Source organism: Acartia tonsa, chromosome 9, assembly GCF_053477335.1.
Source record: "Acartia tonsa isolate MP-2025a chromosome 9, ASM5347733v1, whole genome shotgun sequence".
Taxonomy (NCBI): domain Eukaryota; kingdom Metazoa; phylum Arthropoda; class Copepoda; order Calanoida; family Acartiidae; genus Acartia; species Acartia tonsa.
This window is the reverse complement of record NC_137268.1, coordinates 35,499,945-35,523,880: the sequence shown is the minus strand read 5'-3', so window position 1 is coordinate 35,523,880 and position 23,936 is coordinate 35,499,945. Positions and strand designations below refer to the sequence as shown.

The 23,936-nt window shown below is 33.9% G+C and overlaps 2 protein-coding genes across 6 annotated transcripts in view; both read left to right on the top strand.

Moving 5' to 3' along the window:
• Window positions 1–22,776, top strand: part of LOC145327669 (uncharacterized) — a 51,128-nt gene extending 28,352 nt beyond the window's left edge. The window contains exon 14 of the mRNA XM_080171223.1: window positions 22,462–22,776. Within this exon, the coding sequence (XP_080027349.1) occupies window positions 22,462–22,606 (145 nt within the window). The 3' untranslated portion in view covers window positions 22,607–22,776. The remainder of the gene's footprint in view (window positions 1–22,461) is intronic.
• LOC145327665 (uncharacterized) lies at window positions 4,788–18,721 on the top strand. 5 transcript variants are annotated; one of them, XM_080171216.1, is made up of 19 exons: window positions 4,788–4,885; window positions 5,536–5,636; window positions 5,972–6,083; window positions 7,479–8,787; window positions 10,046–10,168; window positions 10,686–10,819; window positions 11,001–11,057; window positions 11,187–11,245; window positions 11,686–11,779; window positions 11,916–11,998; window positions 12,418–12,495; window positions 12,643–12,734; window positions 12,944–13,042; window positions 13,687–13,757; window positions 15,297–15,383; window positions 16,190–16,294; window positions 16,769–16,898; window positions 17,365–17,982; window positions 18,082–18,721. In XM_080171216.1, the coding sequence occupies exons 1-17, from the start codon at window positions 4,811–4,813 to the stop codon at window positions 16,832–16,834; spliced, it is 2,745 nt and encodes a 914-aa protein (XP_080027342.1). In that variant the 5' UTR covers window positions 4,788–4,810; the 3' UTR covers window positions 16,835–16,898; window positions 17,365–17,982; window positions 18,082–18,721. The 5 variants fall into 5 exon arrangements, with proteins under 5 accessions (XP_080027342.1, XP_080027343.1, XP_080027341.1 ...); XM_080171217.1 differs by having other exon boundaries at window positions 17,365–18,221; window positions 18,411–18,721; XM_080171215.1 differs by having other exon boundaries at window positions 5,536–5,633; window positions 5,969–6,083; window positions 17,365–18,721.
• Window positions 22,777–23,936: the final 1,160 nt, after the last annotated feature.

The window sequence follows — 23,936 nt, the reverse complement described above, 5'->3', positions numbered from 1 at the left end:
ATCGATCCACGTTTACCGCACCGCGAGAAAAGATGTTCCAAAGGAACTTCTTGACTTGCAAGAAAAATTGCGGCAGGCTAAAAATTTAGAGGCCAACGAATATTCCGATAAAGCCAGGCCTAGGGCCAGGCCTCTAATGGAACAAAATAGGGGAGGGGAACCGCAAAAAAATCGGGTGGAATCGCCGCCAAAACGTAGTGCCTCACCTGAATTGGAGGTAGTCGCCGTAAAATCTGCCCCAAAAGTGGTAGAAAAACGTCCGCCAACACCAACAGGCAGCGGCGGCCCAGTAGCCAAGAAGGCTAAGGTGGAAACTCAACCGCCTCCATTACCCCCTAAAAAGAAAGAGACATTAGCAGAAAACAAAACTGAGCCTAAGGCTTTTTGGGTGACTGCTGAGGAATGGAAAAAAGTCCTATCCTCCACTGTAAAAGAAGCAATGGAGGAAGCTCTTCTCCCCTTCCAGAGAAGTCTGGAATCTAAAATTGCTAGCAATGCTTCATTTGTTGAGAAAGCATATATACAACATGGCAAGCGCCTTATTGAAATTTCCGCAGAATTACTGCGGAACCGCAAAACTTTGCGCGAAAAAATTCGCACTGTCTCTGAGGACTCGACCGTTGAGTTAAAATCACGAATGACCACGGTCATTGAGGCCACTAGTCGACTGTTGGACCAAAACTCTGACAGGGTAATTAAATATATTAATACTCGTTGTAATATTATGAATGTACCTGGGCAGAATGTGGCGACCATAGAGGCATCTCTTCCCGCTGGGGACGTACCCCGGCCAGATGATGATGGAGTTGAGCTGATTTCTCACTATGGCGGTTCTGAGTGCTCTGATGAGTACAGGCCCACCGATAGAGAAGGCAATCCAGAGGTCCTGGATCCTGCAGAGGAAAACAGTGACACAGAGCTCGATGCTCAAATCAGTGAGCTCTTTCCATCTGGAATTGATCTACCTGTGAATCCGCAGGCTGGCGCTGCCTCTGAAGATCCAGTAGCCACGGCTCCCTGTGAGGGCATGTTGGCCCTCCAGAATGCTGTTGCTCCAGAGCCTCCAGCAGCTCCAGAAGATCCTACTTCCTCAGAACCCAATCCTGTTGATATCGTAGAGAGGGCTATGGCTGCAATCGAAGAACCTGCGAGTACAACATCAGCCCGCAGAAGCAGGCGTGCAGGTCAACTGTGAGGGAATATTTCATATTCCCTCAGAGGGGGCAAGTGTGGTATTCACCATCCAAGTTTATGTATCCCCATCCCTGTCCACATTCCTATACTTCTCTGGCTGAGTCAGACCTCCACTTGTAACCGCCACTATACTCCATCCTGCTGTGTTGAGAGCTAGTTGATTGTTGCAGGCCAAAGAGTGAATACTTCTCTCCCGTCTGCATTCGGTTAGATACAAGCCTATAAGTCTAGGCTGGCGGTATCTATATTTCCCACGTGTTCAAGTACGTCGTTTCTTACCTAACTAAGAAACAGGACGTCCAAACCTTTAATTGATATCATATTAAATATATCCTATAATAATAATCCCATTAATCTGCCTATTTCTAACCAGTTTTAATTGCTTAATAAATGTTGTATTTTTTATAAATACCTTGTTATATTATTGATATTTAATTGTATCGAAGCTAATCTATACTCGTATTCCAGTCTGTCTGTACATCCCCTCATACGTCAGTATTATCTATTTATGCAGTTTTGCAACAAATTTACTTACAATATTGTTTGTACTGATGCATTAATATTCTGCTAATTCAGTTCTGACAATCTACAAGTGTTAATGTTCGTTTGTCCTTCCATTTCAGAGCTTCGCTTTTATGGATGTTGTCATCCTTGTTTAATTTTATTTAAAAGGGGGCCATTTATAAGTTTATTTTATTATATCCATTTGTTTTATCTGATACTTTCCAAAATATGTTTTATTAAGACTTTATCAATAAAAAGTAAATTTTTTGTAACTAGACCAAATATAATTAAGAATTAGAACCATAAATCTAAATACAAAACTAAAAATATCCTTGAGACATTCTATTCTGCAACCTTTTTTATTCATAAACATTTTTAATCAAGTTAATTTGTTTATACCTAGTGTATATAACTGTGTAGGTACGTCGTATACAAGCACTTTAAATTTTAAACTGACAAATTTTTTAGATTTTAAAAAGTTAATCTAATGGATTTTATTTTTATTTATTATTTTGTTGTAATTAAATCAGGGTAGCCCCTTTCGTGACAACACCCCTTAAGGGGAGTTTCTTTGTATTTTCACAGTAGCTTTTCTCCTATTTCTAGCCCCAAGCAATTTTGAAAATACGACGAATCGCCACTTAAGGGGCGTTGCCATGAATGGGACTATACCCATAAATCATTTTTAATTCAATTGTTTTATATTTATATATGTATTATTTAAGTAGAATTTGTTGTTATTTTAATAATTTTTAATACAATTGTTTTAACTGATTCTTGTTTATTATTTATTACGATTTAGAAACCATAGAATCCGTACGTCCATTTATAATATGCTGATACACATATAGTAATCTGCGCTAATATCCAATAAAAAGTAGTAAGCTTTGTTCATATATAGCTTAAGAATTTGGTTACCGATCCGATTAAGTTCTACATTTTAGGGAAGATGCATAAAGGTTCTAAAATCCTTTTAGACCGTTTTCATCATTAAAATCTGAAGATGGTTTTATGCTATTTTTCTACGCTAAATTCTAAAACTAATATTCTTTAGTAAATGAATTGCTACCAAGTTCTTTATCTTGATAATCAGAGGCTTTTAGTAAAGTAGCGTTTGGGGGATGGTGCATTTTGAATTAAAATTAATTAAAAAATGAAAAAAATTCCAATAAAAGTTGCACTATCAGAAATACTCGTTTTATCTGGAATTATCTGGTTTTTCAACCTTACAGTGTCACAACTATAAAATTGAATTAATTGCCCATTGTCCCCTCCCTTCCTCCCTGCCTAAGGCCTGTGCTAAAAAAAACTGACATTATTCTTTAGGATTTTTATTTTAGTAATCGTGGGAAATGTCTGTAATACAATGCTATACATGACTTTTTCAGTATGGCTTAGAACAGGTTCTTATCCAGCGGATATAAATTGGTTTGGAAGCCATACTGGAATAGTTATTTATCACATCGTATTATAGACAGCTGTCCGCAGATATTAAAATAAAAATACAAGAGTTAAAAACTTAAAAACGAAGTGAAAAACGTTATTCTATATCCATTATATTTATCGGTTGCAAAGCTGTACTGAAAAAATAAAAGATCCCTCATTCATTGAAATATTTACAAGGTAGAACATGTTGTATAGTTAGGTTGCTAATATGGACCTCATTTATTTGTAAGTGGTAAGGGGTTGGGGGCAGACCCACAGGGCAGGATTTATGCTAGTTTTCATTTAGTAGGTTTAAATTTCGGATCAATTATTTTTTTCCTGTAACAAAATTTACATTAACTTTTCGTGCAAAAATAAACCACTAAAAATAAAGAAAGGAGTCTGAAATTTTTTGTGTAGATTCTTTAGACAAATGAGAATCGCAGTTCTTTTATGCTTCATGATCCATTTTTATGTTTAAATCCCTTTAATTATGCAAACTTTGTCCGTAGGTACTACATTTAAAAAAGTCTTTTTTTATACAATTAAATAAAAAATGTTGATTGTCTTTCAGTGTCGTTAATTCGTTGGCCTTTCAATGTAGATCGATGACATTTTAAACATAGCTAGTTAAAGTAATTGGTAGTCTCTAAATAAAATTTCATTAATATCACATGAATACAAATAAACTTATTACAATCATAAAAAACGACACTAAAAACCATAAACCCCAAATGAATATAAAAAAATATTTTTAAAATAAATTATTTAAGACTGTTCACGTTATCATCAGCTAAGGGGTTAATATGAGCCCACTTATTGAAACCATTTTTAAGATTTTTCATGAAAGCAAAAGTGTTCCCCATTTTCGGGCCATAAAGGGGGAGAGGGAAATGGTCACAAACCGGTTTCAAGATATCCAAGAATCCATAGAATTTCTTTATACACAACCGGTCAAATAAGCAGAGGGTCGGGGGAGGGGGTAAGTGGAAGCCTCTTCCTCTATTGGCCGGTTAGACTTGAGCAATACATTTCATTCAAAAATAAAGGGTGGAGCATCGCATGAGAGGGGATGACTTTTCCTCCTGGTTGAAAGGATGAAAGGGAAGGGGGATTCCCATTACATGCCTGATGTACAGAGTTAGGCACCTGACTGGCTTGAATTTAAACATAAGTCTTTAATAAGACCAAACAAGAGTTGGATTAAAAAATTTTTAAAAAATGTGAATTTGTTGTGCTAGTGGTAAAAAATCTGAATTTAAAATTTTTTTACACAATGTTAAAATACTTATTATCTTAAAGTAATATTTTTAGTAAGTTGAAGGATAGAATAAGGTATTTTGTAATGAGAATATTCACATTAAGCCAAATTATGTCAAAATTTAACCCCCCCCCCCCCCCCCCTTTGGTTTGCTAAAATCAGGCATTCCCGGAACTTCCTTTGGGGTGTTTTTTTCTGACCATGGTCCCGTTTTAGCGTTTTAGCGGTCTTGGGCATATGATATCTTAATTGATTCAGATATTTTATAACCGGTTTATGCCCATTTCCCTTTTCCCCTTAATGGGCTGAAAATTGGGAACACTTTTGGTTTCTTTAAAAATCTTAAAAATGGTTGGAAGTCGTAAAGTGTATTTAGGCAGGAACAACAGTATCAGCATAAAATATTTTATTTCAGAACTTAGAACTATGGGTAAAAATTCATGGACAAACAAATTAAAGGAGTTGAAAAGAAGAGAGGAAGAAGGAAACTTACTTTTCATGGTATGTTAGGATTAAAGGAGGGGGGGGGGGGGGGGGGTGGGTTAATGCAACCATCTCGTAATCAATGATTGAATAACACTTAGAATTCGAATTTTGATCTTAAATTTTGCATGAATAATCCTTGGTAGGTCTATTTTCCCTAATTCGAACAAAAAGAACACATATTACTTTTTTTTGGCTCAAAAATCTTATTTAAGTTCTAGCCGGTTGCTGTTGGTACTAGAAACTTAAAAAATGGCTATTGCTATCATTTTACATGAATTAAACAAAAAAATATGTTTTTAAAAGTTGATTCCTACGTAATTAATGATGAATTTGCCCTGAAAATAGGCAAAACGCGGGTAAATGGCTGAGCCGCCAGCCGTTACTTTTCCAACTTTTTGTTCGATTTAGGGAAAATAGACCTACCAAGGATTACCCATGAAAAATTTCAGTTCAATTTAATCACTGATTACGAGATGGTTGCATTAAACCCCCCCCCCACCCCTTAAACTTTTTAAAAATCTTCCAAGATAATAGCCTTAACTTATGTTCAAACATATTAATAATTTTAAAATAATACTTATGAACAGTGACATGCTAACTGATTGAGTGAGGATCACTGTTTTGGCTGCATTTCACCATATCATTAATGTTAATTACCTATCTAGGACCGCGGACGGCAGTCTGGCAGCAGTTCTCATGACCAGCAGCCGTCGACCAGTCCCAGAGATTCCACTGGACCTCCCCCTAATCAGCATGACAGGAATGGGTTTTCATACATTTGATTTAATGATTCAACAATAATCTGTGAATTATGATTTCTTCAAATGTACCAAATTCTGTTTTTTAAAAATACCTATTGCTAACCCCTGCGGGGCAAATAGATTCAGTGCCCTAAAGAATTAGAAAAAAATTATTCGCCCCCTTCCCTTGCTTTCAATTTATTTCATACACAATAGTATGGGAGTATTTGAAGTAAACATTAAACAAGGCACTTTGAGATAAAAATTAAGCGACGTTTCTTTAATTATAGATAGGTATGATTTACACAAAATTTCTCATGAAATAAAAATGTTTGAAAATCACAAATGAATACAGGAACAGTCCCCGTAATAGCATGGCTACCAGCCCGCCCCCAGAAATGGGAGGACCCCCCACGGATGGCGGAATAATGAGTGGAGCCAACACCCCAAAACCACCTTCTACCCCTAACCAGGTAAAAAATCTCAATATGAAAATGTAAATCAAAACTACAGAGTAAAACACTAGAGGGGGAAGGGGTTAGATAACTGTTATGTGCCGACCTTCAATTGGGTCTTTAAAAATCAACCTATATTGTCGGGAATATTAACACAGCCAAGTAACAGAAAAAATAATTTGCTAGCAGACAAAAAGGTTCTTGGAAAAGGGGGGCAGGTAGTTATCTGTATACAATATACATCTATACTTATTATAATACTAATTAAAATAACTCTTCTATTATGTATAAAAAAATCTTAAAATTTTAATATTAATTTAGAATAAGGTATAAGAAAAGTATCTTAATGAGTTTTAAAGGTGAAATGCTTTTTAGCTCCTCACAAAAGCATTTTTAAGAAACTGCAATTTGTCATTTTTTCACATTTCTTGACTGTGATGCATTTGCAGTAAAAGAATCTTCTTTAATAACGTAGGTTATAGTAAAAAGAAAAAAAACTCCTTCTTATTTGACAAAAAAATCTCTAAAGACAAAAAAGTTATTGAAGTTTGATTTTTTTTTATTAAAGCATTTAATTACAAATTATGGATAAATTATGAAGTTATATCTTAACCTGTCAATCAAATTAAAGGATTATAGGAATTAATAAGGGGTGGGAATTTACGAACATGAGCAATTTTTTAGGTCATGTTTTTTAAGTATACAAAAAGAAAAACTGAATATTTGTTTTCAGTGAGAAAAGGGGGGAGGCGGATGTGCCACTTTTTGAAACCAAAACTAAAAGTCATCAAAGGAACTCAACTAAAAAAAGAGTTACAGGTCTGAGATTTTGCATGGCAGTTGCTTTATAGGGGTACAATATGGAACTGTGAAGAAACGGCGGCGCAACCGCCGAAAACCGCCGTTTCCCGCCAATTTTTTTTTGCAATTTCTCGGCGGTTTTCGGCGGTTGCGCCGCCGTTTCTTCACTGTTCCATATTGTAACCCTATAAAGCAACTGCCATGCAAAATCTCAGACCTGTAACTCTTTTTTTAGTTGAGTTCCTTTGACTTTTAGTTTTGGTTTCAAAAAGTTGCACATCCGCCTCCCCCCAGTATTATAATTAAAACGTTTGCGGTCAATTAATGACGTATATAATTCAAATTACTTATGACAATTATCTTTATAATAATATATTATTAATCTTTTGAAATATACAAGTCTGAATTCCTTCTTAGATTTAAAGATTTGAAACTAATTGCCAGTAAAGTATTTTAAATGGGTTATTTAGGGACATAAAAGTATTTATGATGTTAAATACATATTTTAGAATAATAATACTGCTTTAATAACTTTATATAGGTAGTTTAGTCTTGCTTAAATAGTTTGTGATAATAATCTTCACTTTGCAAGAACACATATTTTTCACCTAGGATTTGGACACTGGAGTTCTGGGACAGGGAGGGCATGATACATCAGACCTTGATGTTCTAAATGAAGATATTTTTGAGAGTGCTGATGTGACGCCCCGCCATGTGCCTATGTACAGCAGCCTTCCCTCGCCTGGTGGCCCAATGCTTAACCAACCCATGGGCCTCCCCTCCTTGCATAGATCCAGCAGCAGTCAACCTGGCTGTTCTCCCCACCCAAGCATGCATGCGTCACCAGCTCCTGTGCCTCAATCCCCGCACCAAATGCAATCTCCTGCAAGTGTGCCGCCGTCCCCCGCTACCCACCAGTTTGCCACGCCGTCTCCTGCCCAGCCTCCTTCACCGGTGACGTATCTTCCTATGAAATCACCAGCCGCCTTCCCGCCGCCGCCGTCTCCAGTCAGCAACATGACACCCCAGCCATCTCCTGCCAACTTGCTTCCACCTCAATCCCCAGCCAGTAGTATACCACCTTCATCACCTCTAAACAAGCACTACTCTGTAAAATCTCCTGGAAGCGTGAGTGCCCCAAAATCTCCACGTGGCGGAAGTGTTCCCCATTCTGTGTTATCCCCTCAGTCTGTATCCCTGCCCCAAAACTCTGTTATACTTGCACCTTCAGGGCCGGGTGGTGGAGCTACTGACCTGCCACCTGGCGCCTCTTTTGTACCTGGAAATGTAATTTCTGGAATGCAACCACTGCAATTTAGTTCTAGCGGCACTTTAGTTAATAGTGGGGGTCAGGTTTTTCAAATTCAACTACAACCTAATACTGGTGTAGGGCAAGCAATAGTTACCAATACCACTGCAGCTAAGTATCATCCTCCACAAAGCACGTCACCTGTTAATTCTCAGACGGTTGGTGTGTCCGGAATCAGCCCCCAGGACAGGACAAGACTTACCAGTACCTTAAACTCGATGGTTACCACACAAAACCAGGCGCCTGTAACAAATGTATCTGCCGGTCAAACTCAGCATTCCATAATTATTAATTCCAATGGTGTGCTCAGTAGTGTCCAGCCTGGAGGCACTCCAATTATAATGGGACAAATGGTGGCTCAGTCTGGAGGTGGGACAGCTGGCACTCCCATGATAATTCAACAGCAGGGTGGTGGTGGCCCTATGTTGTTGTTACGACCCAATGCTCCCTTACAAACAACGCCTACTTTAGTGCCAATAGCAGCTCAACCCGGCCAGTTTATTGTTCAACAAGGTGGCCAGCAAAAAGATATTGAGGAGGTTCCGCCGCCGCAAGTGATAACGTCACAGCCACCACCAACAACCACAGCTGCTCAGAAAACTTTCGATTTAGGTAATATTTTTTTTAAATTTTACAACATTTTTGGGATTAAAATCAGAGAGAGAGGGGACAATAGGCTGTTTAGTACACTTGTCCCCATAGTTATATAATAACGTTTTCTTATTCATTGGCGAAACAACTTTGGGGACTTAAGTAAATTTTGATTGGTTGGTTAACTAAGTTGAGTGTTCAAACGTTTCAGCCACTAACTTTAATCTAAAGAAAGGGTAACGTTGTGAATAATCATTGGGGATGAACATCAATTTATCGGCCATTGTCATTATCCCTTTAGATACCTGGATTTTAAAAAAAAGACTTCTATCTTATTTATATCTTCAACTTCAAATATTAGATAATTTGTGGTTCTTTAACAAATCTAAAAGATGGGGTAGGATTTGTCTTTTAAGTTTATTTACAAACATGTATTTTTGTTTCTAGTGAATTTTTTGAACAAATCAAATGATTAAGTTGTAAAAAAATTCCTTATTTAATAATTAAGGTTTGCTCTAAATCTACTGGACTAGGTATATTTTATTTTTAGTTACCGCTGGCGGCCAACAGGTTGTTGTTGGCAGCAGCGCAGGAGGCGGCCAGCAGATGGTCGTTATGTCGGCGGCTGGTATTGGCAACCAACCTACAGCTAGTGTTACAGGTATTGAGACTTCTTAATTAACCTTTTTAGAAAAATTCAAAGGAAGTTGAAACATATATTTTAAGGAAAGATATTTATAGATTAATGTAAGTAAATAAGGTTTACATTTGAATGTCCTTTAAAATGTATATTTTTTTCCCTAGGTTCCGTTGATGGCCCTGTAACTAGTGATGCTGCCAGCACCCGTTGGTGCCAGCCAGGTTGACGGGGGCATGGTGACACCTCAAGAGGGCGATGTCAACACCGAATTTCATCATATAGATCTTGCTGAATATATGTCAATGTTTAATTCCCAACTGGACGGAGAGTGTATGTTCAGTTCTCAAGTTGATGGGGATCCTGGAGATGTTACTGACGAAGCTGCAACTGCAACAGCAGCCACTGCCGCCACTGCCAGGAGGTTACTGAACAGAGCACAGAATCAGGTATGTATAACATTCTACTTCATTTTGTTCATAGTATTACTCCCCATGATAAGAACATTAAAGCTTAAATTCCTCTCTCGCGCCAAATTTTTTGTTATTTTTCATAAAATGAACTTCTGATATGAGTTTAAGTTTCTATTTGTGTTAAATAAAAAACTTAAAAGATTTTATTTCAAATTATGATTTTGATAAGGTACAACAGTAGTAAGCACAGAATCAGAGACGCCTCTAACAACTCCACAAGTTTCAACAGCTCCTGTTTCAACAACACCCGCAGAAAATGCCTCTAGTTTACCTATAGTACAACAACAAACAGGTTATTTTTTACTTCCTAAATTTTAAATATCAGTCATATGAAATCAAGCTTTACACATAGCGTTATTAATAGATTAAAGGTTTTTAAAGAAATTTTGAGGGCTTGGCTCATCGTGCTGCTGACAAGTAAACAACATTTTACCATTAGAATCTCCCCCCCCCCCCCATACGTTATAGACACTAGTTTAACAAGTAGTTGCCGAATGGTAATAGAAATATGTTCAAGTAGTTTCCCTGTCAACTAACGCACGACTAACCTGTAATTAAGGTAGTTAGTTTTTTTTTGTCTGAAGCTAAAGATCTTGTTAATTGCTGGTCCTAATTTGATGTAATTTAAGTGGATATCTTAGAGTGGTTTTAAGCTATTTCCCTTACCTTCTTCTAGAAACTAGGGGCGACGTATAAAATAAGGTTGCATTTTATTATTATTAACTAAGTTGTATTTATATGATCAGGTCTTGCAGTACCTGTATGAACCCAACCAAATTTTAAAATTTTCTTGCGAATTTGAATTTTAGGCGAATCTCAATGGTCCACTCTCGGTGATTCCCAGGAAATTTGGGGTACAAACGAAGAGACTCCATTGTGGGACAGTAATCCTGACACATGGGACCATGACAGTGCTACTAGACTGGCACAAAAATTATTACAGGTTTATATATTTTATTTTTATAAGGTAAATTAAGTGTAAACTAGTGTTAAGGAAATATCCCCTTTATATTAATAAATATGTAATAGTTCTATGAAAAGTGTGCGGTTTATTTAGCCACTTAAATACCTATTCTAATATTTATTTTGGGGTTTCCGTTCAGTTAACTTATGTTACTTTTTAGGTTCAGCATATGGATACAGCTAGTTACGCCAGTGGAGTTGATAATGAATCTAAAGATGTAAGTTTAATTAACGAAGCTTTCAATAAAATCTTTGTTTATTCCTAATTTATTACTTTGCCACCACAAGAAACTTATGTATTTTAAAATCCGTCGTTTAGCTGGTCTAAAATTGTTATTTTAATTTAGGGAAGTCAAATGATCTCACAGGATGGAAAGCCTGGCCAGATTATATCCCCAAATCCCAGGTATAGACACAATTTATTAATCATTATAAAGGGGGGGGGGGGGGGGGGCGGATGTGCCACATTTTGAAACCAAAACTAAAAGTCAAAGGAACTCAAATAAAAAAAAGAGTTACAGGTCTGAGATTTTGCATGGCAGTTGCTTTATAAGGTTACAATATGGAACAGTGAAGAAACGGCGGCGCAACCGCCGAAAAATTCGGCGGGAAACGGCGGTTTTTGGCGGTTGCGCCGCCGTTTCTTCACAGTTCCATATTGTACCCCTATAAAGCAACTGCCATGCAAAATCTCAGACCTGTAACTCTTTTTTTAGTTGAGTTCCTTTGTTGACTTTTAGTTTTGGTTTCAAAAAGTGGCACATCCGCCCCCCCCCTTTGTATTACTTCCATAGGTAGTATTTCGAGATTATTTTTATTCACTTTTACATATTTTTTGTCTTTAAGGTTTAAGACAGAGTTTTGTCGCAACTTTAGAGAGAAGGGTGAATGCATTTATGGAAATCAGTGCCAGTTCGCTCATGGCAAAGCAAAATTAAGGGTAAGATATTAAATAAAAATTTTAAATATCCAATATTGAAAGGGCTAAAAAAGAAGTTTAAATCCGGTTTAAAACAGTTAAGTTTTTTATTTTAGTATCCGCAGAAAGCTGTATAAAATACGTAAATTACTTTCAGCATGATATGATCCGCCACAACAAGTACAAGACAAAGCTGTGCCAGAAATATTGGATCAAGGGATGGTGTGCTTATGGCACAAGGTACTTTCCATGTTTATGCAACCTGTCTATTAGTTTAATAAGTCAAGAGGGGGTCATTGGACTGTTATAATTTTTACACTAGTCTCCTAAAAATTTTTTATTAAGTTTTCTTATTGGTTAGTTTTGGAGTAACATTTACTTAAATTTTGATTAGGTAGTTTGTTCATAAAGATTAATGTCAAAATGTTTGAAACAATAATTGTTACCTACAGAACGGTAGTCATTGGGGATGTACATCAATTTATCATTCATTGTCTTATCCCTTTAGATCCCTGATTATTAGTACAGGGATTTACCTTTATTACATCAAACATAATCTTAACTTTTACAGAATTTATCCAAAGGATTCATTATTCAAAGAGTTAAAAAATTTAAAATTATGTATTTTGTTTGAAATCTCACAAACTTTAATTGTTCAGATGCAACTTCATTCACCAGGAAGAGGAGCAACACATTGCAGAGAAGACAAGAGTTGGAGAACATCAATCTGGATTCAGGTGAGTTTTTACACCTTGGTTTAAAGCTATTTTTCCTGTGCGAAAAGAAAATATTATTTCATTATTTCTAACAAAGAATAGTTTTCTATTACTAGACTTAATTATTAACGAATGTTAAAATTTTGAATAAAAATTGTTATTGTTTAGACCTTTGATGCCAACGAAATCTCTGCGGAAATCCAGCGAATCCAGTGCTGATTCTGGTGTTGATGTAAACGATGTTTACAACAGGGCTTTAGGTACGTAAATTTAAATTAAAACACATTTTTTTATATTGTAAAAAGCAGGTATACAATTTGGATATGATAATTGATCTTTGTTCTATTGATTGCCACCCTCCCACCCAAATTTTCTTAGATTAATATTAATATACCTTATTCCTGATTTAAATCTAGTAATATTTTACTACTCGTTAAAGTCCAGCTTAAACACGTTCCGTTAAATTTAGGTCAGTCTGAACCGTACGAGGTGACCTCCATGTTCAACAAGACAATCAACATGCCAGATCTGGACATCATCAACACCAAGAGAATGAAGCTAGACATAAGTAAGCTTAGTTTTGGTCCCAAGATCTATTTGTATAGAGCAATTTCTAGGACGTTAATATTAGGGTTGGGCCGGATATCCGGTTATCCGGCCAAATTACCGGATAACCGGCCAAATTACTAGATACTACAGTAGCAAAAAAAATTTCTTAAGAAATCTTATACAAATTTACATAAAGTTAAACTTGTTCAGAAAAAAAGTTCTTCTAGCTTCAATAATAAGAAAATTATAGCCATTTAAAATTTTTAAAAGCAGAGATTTTTGGTGTAAAGTATTAAAAATTATAGAACCGGATATCCGGCCGGATAGTTTCAATATCCGGTATCCGGCCGGATATTGAAAATGGCCGGATATCCGGCCACACCGGATATCCGGCCCAACCCTAGTTAATATTATAGGGCATAATTTTTAAGTTAAAAGCGTCTTATTTTAGGACAGAAAAAAATGTCAGGGAAGACAGTTAATAACTTAATTTATTAGTTTGTTGAAACTTCACTGATTAGGACATTTTTAATTTTTATTACTTAAAAAATATTGAATGCATGTATTTTATTTTCATAAATGTACACACACGAATGTTTTGTGCTTCGCCACTGGAGGATGTTGTCACCCTAGTTAATTATTAATGATCAAATATTACTTAAGGTACATACAAGAATGATGTTGTTAATACAAGTTTTCAAAATCTGAATGGCAATCAATGGAATCAAATTAAGGTGAATATTTATTGTTGTGATAAAGAGTTTATCTGTAATGTTTAGTTTCCTTCATTCTTCTTATTTAATATTTGTATAAAATTCAATCTGTTTTTATATAACTAAAGGTTTAAAATCCAGCGAAAATAAGCTCATTATAGTTGTTTTATTTTTAATTAGTCGTTGTCTCCCCATTCATTTTTTAGCAGAGATAATAAAACATAAATGTACAACAAATACTTCTTCCCGAAGGTGAGATTGACTTCGCCACATAATTTTAGGGATAATAAAATTAGATTGGAGATTTTTAGGATTTATTTGATCTTGGGAGGGTAGACGTGACCTTTTATTAATAGTTTAAAACCCTTCAGGGACCTAAAGAGAATATAAACACATACACACTCTTGCACTTTCATACCGAAAATGGCAGACCTTTTATTAGGATTACACTTTACAATGTGTGTGCGAATGGGGCGTTTGTCCATAGTTAGGTATGGAGACCGCTCTTCTATGAGTACTACTAAAACCTAATTTTAATGCAATACACATAGACATTCTCATCGTCGGTTCGTTTGTTTAGAATGCTTAACCCTCTATTCCCACAAGTATAATACGAATTTGGTTGAGCTGGTGGAAGCTCAACAAAAGACCCACGCGAAGTATTATGTTGCTTTAACCTAAGAATAAATGGTTGGTTTTGATATTCGATCAGAATTATATAAGTATATTAAGTATTAAGGAAGGAAAATGTTTTTATAAAGTGTATTTATATTACAAGTGCATAAGTTAAGTATGAAAATATTTACAGGATAAGTGTTAAAATTATAAGTAGAGTAGGACAGAAATGTGCCCTAAGTCCCAAGCAGTGAATTGTGCTAAGTGTTAGAGTTCTAACATAAGGCCTGAGCTCAATTCATGCTAAGTACTAAGGGGCCTAAATTTAAACTACAATGCATGCCAAACAACTAAGTCATTACCTTTTAAAGCCAGAAAGAGAAGTTGATGGTAGGAGAGTTAATAAATAACTGAATAAATTCAAGAGGTACATGCTATAACATTAGCTCTGGACCAGGATTTTAGTGTTTGTCTGCGCAATTAAATATCTGTGTGTTAATATGTGACGTAAATCAGGCATGGTTGTAGGCATACATATTTGAACTGGTAGTTTATATGATTACATTAACTATAAACATAATATCTTTAATAAACATATACTATTAGCAAATCACATACAGATTACCATGAATAGGCTAGCGTTACCCATATATGGTGTCATATAGGTAAAGATAGGCCTATGAATGCATAAATTGATACAAATAATGCCTTGGGCCTAGCTAAAGTAATTGTGTCTTGCCCCTGAGTGCTACTAGATAATTGCAGGGCACGTGTCAATCAAAGGTTCATAATATGACCTATAAAGTGTTGACTTTATATCAAGCATAGATAGATAGTTGTGGATGCGAAGCATTTCTGTAAAAGTCTCATATGTACGTTCAAAGAATTTGAAAATTGAGGATCGCATCTCCAACAATCATCTTTATTATACATTGTTGTTTTTAGGTTAAAGATATTGAGAAGGATAGTGATATGTTCAATATGAACCTGGCTACTGAAATGAACAGAAATCTTTATCTCGACGTTGTCAAGGTAAACAAATTGATTTTTCTTGAGTCTGTGATCATCTCATCATAGCTATTATTTACCTATTTCTGTTCATGTGGCTTTGAGCGATTATGTTCTATTAGGTTATTTGGGTGTTACTTCTATACTTTATAGGTTGGGCTGTTTTATTTTCCTTTCAGTCCTCAAAATAGCTTTAAGCCCTATATTGACCAATGGAATTAAAATTCTTTGAAATTTTGAGATCTTTTACTTCAGCCATTCATAACGAATACATATTCCTGTAATGTTAAGTTGAATGGAAAACGCTTTAATTAAAAATATTAAAACGCTACCTTTTTGTTTATTCGTTGAAGTCGCTACTGGAAGTAGCTTGGCTCAAAAAATTTCTATCTGTTCTTTAAATACATTTCCTAGTTTGTTTTTATTTTCCTTCTTGAGATTTTTAAAACTAAAAGGGGGGGGGGGGGGCGAAAGTGACACTTTTTGAAACCAAAACTAAAAGTCAACAAAGGAACTCCACTAAAAAAGGAGTTACAGGTCTGAGATTTTGCATGGCAGTTGCTTTATAGGGGTAAAATATGGAACTGTGAAGAAACGGCGGCGCAACCGCCGTTTCCCGCCTAATTTTTTTTGCCTTTTCTCGGCGGTTTTCGGCGGTTGCGACGCCGTTTCTTCACAGTTCCATATTGTACCCCTATAAAGCAACTGCCATGCAAAATGTCAGATCTGTAACTCTTTAATTAGTTGAGTTCCTTTGACTTTTAGTTTTGGTTTCAAAAAGTGTCACTTTCGCCCCCTCCCCCCCCTTTAAATAATTAATTTCTGTCCAGGTTAAAGATAGCCGGCCAGTTCCTCATCCTGAGGATAATCACATTCCAGTCTCCAATAACCTGCCATTCAATCCACCTATTAATGGCCAGTACAGGTACTTAGAGGTCCGGGAAAATTGTTTTTTTTTACACTAGTCCCAAAAGTTTTATAAGAAAATGTTTTTGGCTTGTTGGCTTGACAACTTGGTGACTCTTAATAGATTTTGATATGTTGGTTTATTTTCAAGTTTCAACCACTAATTGTAATCTGCAGTAGGAGTAATTTTGTGCATAAACATTGATGAGTTAACATTAGTTATATAATATTTTCATTTATACGGTCAGATGAAAGTCAGAAAGTCAAAAATCATATTTACTAAAATCACTAGAACCCAAAGTATAACAACCACGCTATTGTAGTTATTGTATTCGTTGGCTTAAAACATTCAATACTTTAATTTAATTTTGATTGGTTGGTTCCAAACCTGAAGTGTAAAAACTTTTCAACAAATAATTTTAAAGCTCTTTATTATTTTTTTGTTATTTAAAGAAATGTTTTAAGATATTTTTGTCGTGAAAATAAATTTTTTTTTGTTTTAGGAGACCAGCAGTCCAAGACAGCTAGCCTTTGTCCGCGTGTTCTCGGCCCTAGCGCGCATTGCGTAGTACCTAAAAGCAGCCTGGCGGCCGCTCACATAGACACAACCACCAAACCTGCCATTATTTTCAGGTATAAACTTTTATTTTAAGGTTTATTAAGATTCGTTGCTATCATCATAAGTGAAATTACTCAAATTACTTTTTTAAGTGAAGCCACTCTAAAATTTTCTTCTGTCTGTCCGTCATTCAATCCGTAACGATATAGGATGAATATGATTTTGAATTGTTTCATTGTTTTATTCATCAGTCTGTCATTTCATGACATGACAACGAAATGATGTCACGAAATTTTTGTATTCGTAGGTGATATTACCTTTTTTTAAAATTGCTTAGGAAGAAATAGAGTTTATGCATGGTTATTCATTCATATACACCATTGAAAGTTGCAAGAATGTACTTCGAAAACTACCTAAAAAAAATTAATGAAAAGTGCTAACCGTTAATGAAGGACAAAGCGAACCTTTAAGTTCTCTTTTAAAAATTGAAGTCATTTCATCTATTATAAATCTTTGTATTAAATATCATTTTTTGTTCAGATGCTAACAGCCCTGCAGAAAACTGGTTTCTAATCGCAACCTACATCACAATAAAAAAAAGACTTTTTATATCTGTAAAATTTTAGTTAACATAACAGTCATTTCGGTTTGTCATTAAGCTATAATTGAAAGCTTATTAATATTTGTACGGGTCATACAGAAAACTATAATTATTACAAGATTTATAAATGCAAGGTTGTAATCAATGATTATTTATCTATCCTTATATAATTTTGTTTATCAAAACTTGAAACTACAGTTTTTCAGTCTTCATTTTTTAATCTATTAAGTCATAATTAATAATTTGGCATAAAAAACGTGTTATACTTAGTGAAACTACATTTAACACATCTTTTTTCAGAACATTATCTAATGTATTTTCTTAAGAATCTAGACATGTAAGAAAAAAATACAGGGGGCGATATTTAATCCAATGAAAAACTCTTTATAATCAAACTTTTTCGTTAGTTATAATCTAAAACAATAGTGTACAGTAGTCTACGCTATTTTGCTAAAAATGATAATTTCAAATAGTTAAATTGTTTTTCTTCGGGTAAATTTTTCTCTCTCAGTAAAAACTATTTTGTTAAAATAATATTGTTCATAGTTTGTAAGTAGGTAAGAACAAGTTTAAATTTAAATATTAATTCTTTCATTTCTTCCATGCATTTGTAACTTAAAATTAAGGATTTTTTATTAAATAATTTTTTAATTTAGAAAATAATGAATTTTACAAACAAAATATATTGAAATTATAAAATTTAAGGTCACTAAAAATTTTGTGAAACTGTTGAATTATAATTATATTTACTATATACTATGTAATATCAAAATGTTACTTGTTGTATATTTAAAGGGTTAGTTGCACGAAATGCATTTATTTATGAAATTAGTGAACTGCATATATTTTCTTTTTAAATGGTTTAAGCTATATTTATAGGGCATATATTTAAAAAGATTTTAATTTTGTACATGTAGTTTTAAAAATATCAATTGAAATTGTTTTTCTGAAATGCACTTCATGCAACTATCCCTTTATGTAAAAGCTGTGGTAATATCCTCTTAGGAATATTTTATTTAATTTTGAAAATTCCCCCCCCCCCTCTCCCCCCCTTGACAGAACTATGAACTCTGGCCGCGGCGCTCGGCACCCTTGCCTACCTAATCGCAGCGCTCGGCTCCCTATTCTAAAACCTAACCTAACCTAAAATAGTTGTTTTGTCAGGGGGGAAGGGGGAGGGTATAAAAATTTTCAAAATTGAAAAAAAATATTTCTAAGAGGAGAATGCCAAAACTGTTCCTAAATGCCATTAATCACAATCCATTTTAATTTAAAATATAAAACATTTTTGAAAGATTTACTTGTTTTTGTGATGTTTAGCCTTTACTAGCGTGGCTACTCTAAGATTAGAAATGTTTGTCTGTTAGCTATGTTTAGGGGAAAACAAAAATTGGAGACTAAACTTAATTTCCGTAAGAAAAATGAATTTTTTTCAGCTGGTTTTACAAATGATTGTTTAGGTGAAGATTATAATATCTGCGTTTACTATACAACCCACTTGGTCAGCCAGTCTGTAGTGCGCTAGAAAACATGATATCAACAAAGCGGAAATTTTTTTTCCCTGCAATGTAATACAGATGTCTGATTTTTAAACCTTTTCTATAATTAGGGTCTGTCCTTACGTATGCCCATCCGTCGGAACAGTTAGCTGATGATTCCTACAATAGTTAGGTATAACTTTGAAAGCATAGCCACTCTATAAATGTTACCAGAATGCCCGTACGCCCATTTGAAACATTATCAACTTTTTTACCACTAAATATTAAAGCAAAGCTTTCTATAATTAGGGTGTGTCTGTCTGGAAAGGATATCTTTTTCGTTAATTTGGGCATGTTAGAATTGTCCTCTTGATTTCAACCTTTGCATAGTGATACCTGTAGTAGTTGGTAGGATTTAGAAAGCGTAGCAACTCAATAATTGTTACTAGAATGTCCGTACTTCCATTTTAGACATGTTTATTTTTATATTTTTAACAACAATTTTTATCAGGGATCGGAAGCCTCACGTAAGCCGCGTGTAAGCCTCAGTGAAATCGTGATTTTATCACTATAAAATTCAGCTGGATGTATAAAACGGCTCTTTTGTAGACAATCCTTCTTTCTTAAATTTTTTTTTCTGCTCACAAGCAGGTTTAAAACTGAGGCTTATGCGCGGCTTACGTGAGGCTTCCGATCCCTGATTTTTATATGATGTATTAATCCTATTGATCTTATTGTTAGAATACTGATTCCTATGGCAACAAAGTGTTATGTTATAAGCAAATTATTTCTATAATCAGTTCTAAAAATGTAAGTATTATCCTGTATTTAAGCATTTTTTCAAGAAATTTACTTATAATGTTTTGTCGACTTTTGTACATTTATATTCTGATAATTCAGTTCTTACACTCTACAAGTGTTAATGTTTGTTTGTTCTACCACTTCAGAGCTTCCCTTTTATGGATATTGTCATCCTTATGGTTCATCTGATTTTTGGAATACAGATTCCTAGAACAAGAAAGTTATAATGCTATTGGCGAATCATCTCTATAATCAAGTCCCAAAAATGTAAGAATGTCCTTAAACATTATCCTGTATATAGACAGTTATTCAACTTATTTACTTTCAATTTTGTTTTGACTATTAAACATTTATATTCCGATTATTCAGTTCTGAAACTCTACAAGTGTAAATGTACTTTTATCCTACTGTTAGAGCTTTACTTTTATGGATGTGGTTATCCTTGTATTATGAAAATTATGCAAACAACACAACTACTTATCTATAGCCTTCAAAGGGGGAGGGAGGGTGTGACACTTAAAGATACCAAAAGTAAAAGGAACTCAACTAAAAAATAGTTACAACACTAAAATTTGGCATGGCGGTTAATATTAAGAGGTATAGTGTGTAACTATGAAGAATTAAGTTAAGGTTAGATTTGCCCCGCAGGGTTAAATTAGGTTCTTGCAGGGTAAGAGTCGAACGCAGGTTAGGATATGGCCCTGTAGGGGCAATAAACCAGCAAAATACGAGATTATCCCTAAATCATTTCCAAGCTGGATGAATTTAAAAGTTAATTAATTTCTAGAAAGTACAAATTAATTTCTCTATGGAAAGGCAACATAAAGTAGAATTACAAAGAGCATAGCAAATATTGCAGTTTGCACTCGTTGCATCTTTATATATGATTTTTTTTTGTCTAATCGACTCAGCCTATTATAGTAAGAAAGCCCCCTTTTCTCCCATCTCTTTTGAAGAGATTTTCTTCCCCTCTTCCCTTTCTCTTTCCCAAAAGGTTGATGACGTCATAGGGTGTCGCACTTTTCAAAATGATACAAAAAAGGGACAAAATGGGATGTCTCTCTATCTATCTATCTATATATCTATCTATCTATCTATCTATCTATCTATCTATCTATCTATCTATCTATCTATCTATCTATCAATCTATCTATCAATCTATTTATCAATCTATCAATCAATCTTTCTATCAATCTATCTATTAATCTATCTATAAATCTATCTATCAATCTATCTATCTATCTATCAATCTATCTATCAATCTATCTATCAATCTATCTATCAATCTATCTATCAATCTATCTATAAATCTATCAATCAATCTATCTATTATTCTATCTATCTATTTATCTATCAATCTATATATAAATCTATCTATCAATGTATCTATCTATCAATCTATCTATCAATCTATCTATTAATCTATCTATCAATCTGTCTATCAATATATCTATCAATCTATCTATCAATCTATCTATCTATCTATCAATCTATCTATCTATCTATCTATCTATCTATCTATCTATCTATCTATCTATCTATCTATCTATCTATCTATCTATCTATCTATCTATCTATCTATCTATCTATCTATCTATCTATCTATCTATCTATCTATCTATCTATCTATCTATCTATCTATCTATCTATCTATCTATCTATCTATCAATCTATCTATCAATCTATCTATCTATCTATCTATCTATCTATCTATCTATCTATCTATCTATCTATCTATCTATCTATCTATCTATCTATCTATCTATCTATCTATCTATCTATCTATCTATCTATCTATCTATCTATCTATCTATCTATCTATCTATCAATCAATCAATCTATCTATCTATCTATCTATCAATCTATCTATCAATCTATCTATCAATCTATCTATCTATCAATCTATCTATCAATCTATCTATCAATATATATATAAATCTATCTATCAATGTATTTATCTATCAATCTATCTATCACTATATCAATAGATTTATAGTATAGAACCCCTCATTTAAGTAAGAAGCTTAGTTTACAATTTGCTTTTTGTTCTTTTGCCAGCACCCGGCTGTATTTACATTTTTGAAAAATTCAGCTTATCTCAAAGACCCAACCCAAAGTCGGCAGAAGGCCTTTGAAAAGGGGTTATTGTTACATATACTATTTACAGCTCTATATATATTACTTTAATACTACATATATCTATTAATCTATCAATCAATCTATTTATCAATCTATTTAACAATCTATTTATCAATCTATTTATCAATCTATTTATCAATCTATTTATCATCAATCTATTTATCAATCTATTTATAAATCTATTTATCAATCTATTTATAAATCTATTTATCAATCTATTTATCAATATATTTATAATCTATTTATCAATCTATTTATCAATCTATTTATCAATCTATCAATCAATCTATTTATCAATCTATTTATCAATTTATTTATCATCAATCTATTGTTCAATCTATTTATAAATCTATTTATCAATCTATTTATCAATCTATTTATCAATCTATTTATCAATCTATTTATCAATCTATTTATCAATCTATTTATTAATCTATTTATCAATCTATTTATCAACCTATTTATCAATCTATTTATCAATCTATTTATCAATCTATTTATCAATCTATTTATCAATCTATTCATCAATCTATTCATCAATCTATTTATCAATCTATTTATCAATCTATTTATTAATCTATTTATCAATCTATTTATCAATCTATCAATCTATTTCAGATTTACCCACAGAAACGACACTAATCCAGCGACTGGGAGGAATCAAAATGATTTGTATGTCCGAAATGATATTGTACAAAAGTACGATGTTGTACAGCTCCCGGAAAAATCGACAGTTTTTAGGGAGGAAAAATTTAACTTGTAGTAGTACATACAGCTTAGACGTCCAAGGGGGGGGGGGTTATGGGGTGATTACCCCCCCCCCCCAAACGAATTTGGTGGTGCCGTAGGCCCGGGGGTAAATTTTGGGGGGTTAAACAAAATTTACCCCTGCCAACAGATTTCAAGGGGGGTAATTAGCCCCCCTCCAAACAAATTTTACCCCCGGGGTAAAAATTTGGGTGGGGGGGTAAAAAAAATTTGCGGCGCGCTTCGAGCGCCATTTTACCCCCCCCCCCCCAAAAAAAAAGCAAATTACCCCCCCTTAAAAAAATGTTACCCCCCAAAATAAAAAGCTTTGACGTCTATGACATACAGTATTTAGTTTTTGGCACAAAACCTATAGGTACTTTGTAGAATTTCAAATGGGTTAAAACTGTAAGTTTCAACAATTTTTAACCAATATGGAAATTTTTTTAATATCTTTAAGGATATAAATTACAAAAAATTTATTATTGTGTACGTTTTAGAAATCACAATTGTTTATCTCTATGTATTCATTCAATTTTTATTGTTGTATAAATGTATAAATAAAATGACACTTTTGATTTTACTCGCAACAAGGATAACAACATCCATAAGTAGCTAAGCACAAAATCTGTTATGAAATAGACAAACGAACAAAGTGAGCTTTAGAGCAGAATTACTTTTATCATAACAAAGAAAAGAAAGAGAGATAGAGAGATGCAAATAAATATTTAAAAACTTAAAATCACGAAACCTTAAAAAATTAAGGTTTATGTTTGAAAGTTTTAAAAAGAAAAGCAGCTAAAAAGCTGCTTAAAAGCAGCCAGACTACCATAGATTTTTCATACCTAATTATGGAGCATAAAGAAGGGAATATTGGCAAAAAGTTACAGCCGTGTATCTTTTGAAGGAGCCGAGAAAATCTGTTGTAAAAAGTAAAAGCGGCTAAAAAGCAGTTTAAAAGCAGTCCGACCGCTATTGATGATTTTTTTAACTTAATTATGCTTCATATTGATGGAAATGTTGACAAGAAGTTTCAGCCTTCTTCCTTTTATAGGAGCCGAGAATATCAGTTTTCTAAAAAATGATGCTTAAAAGCAGTCCGACTGCTATTTATGTTTTATACTTTCACACTATTAGAACTAATAAGTATGGAGATATTGATAGTCTACTTAGAATGAATAACATAAGGTTATTTGTAAAACATCATGTTTTATCTTCAGCTACAATTATCATATTATACTGTATGATGTATGATTTGGGGATGTACATCAATTTATCGGCCATTGTCTTATCCCTTTAGATCCCTAGTTTTCAACAGCAACTAATAAGCATGACACACAAAAATA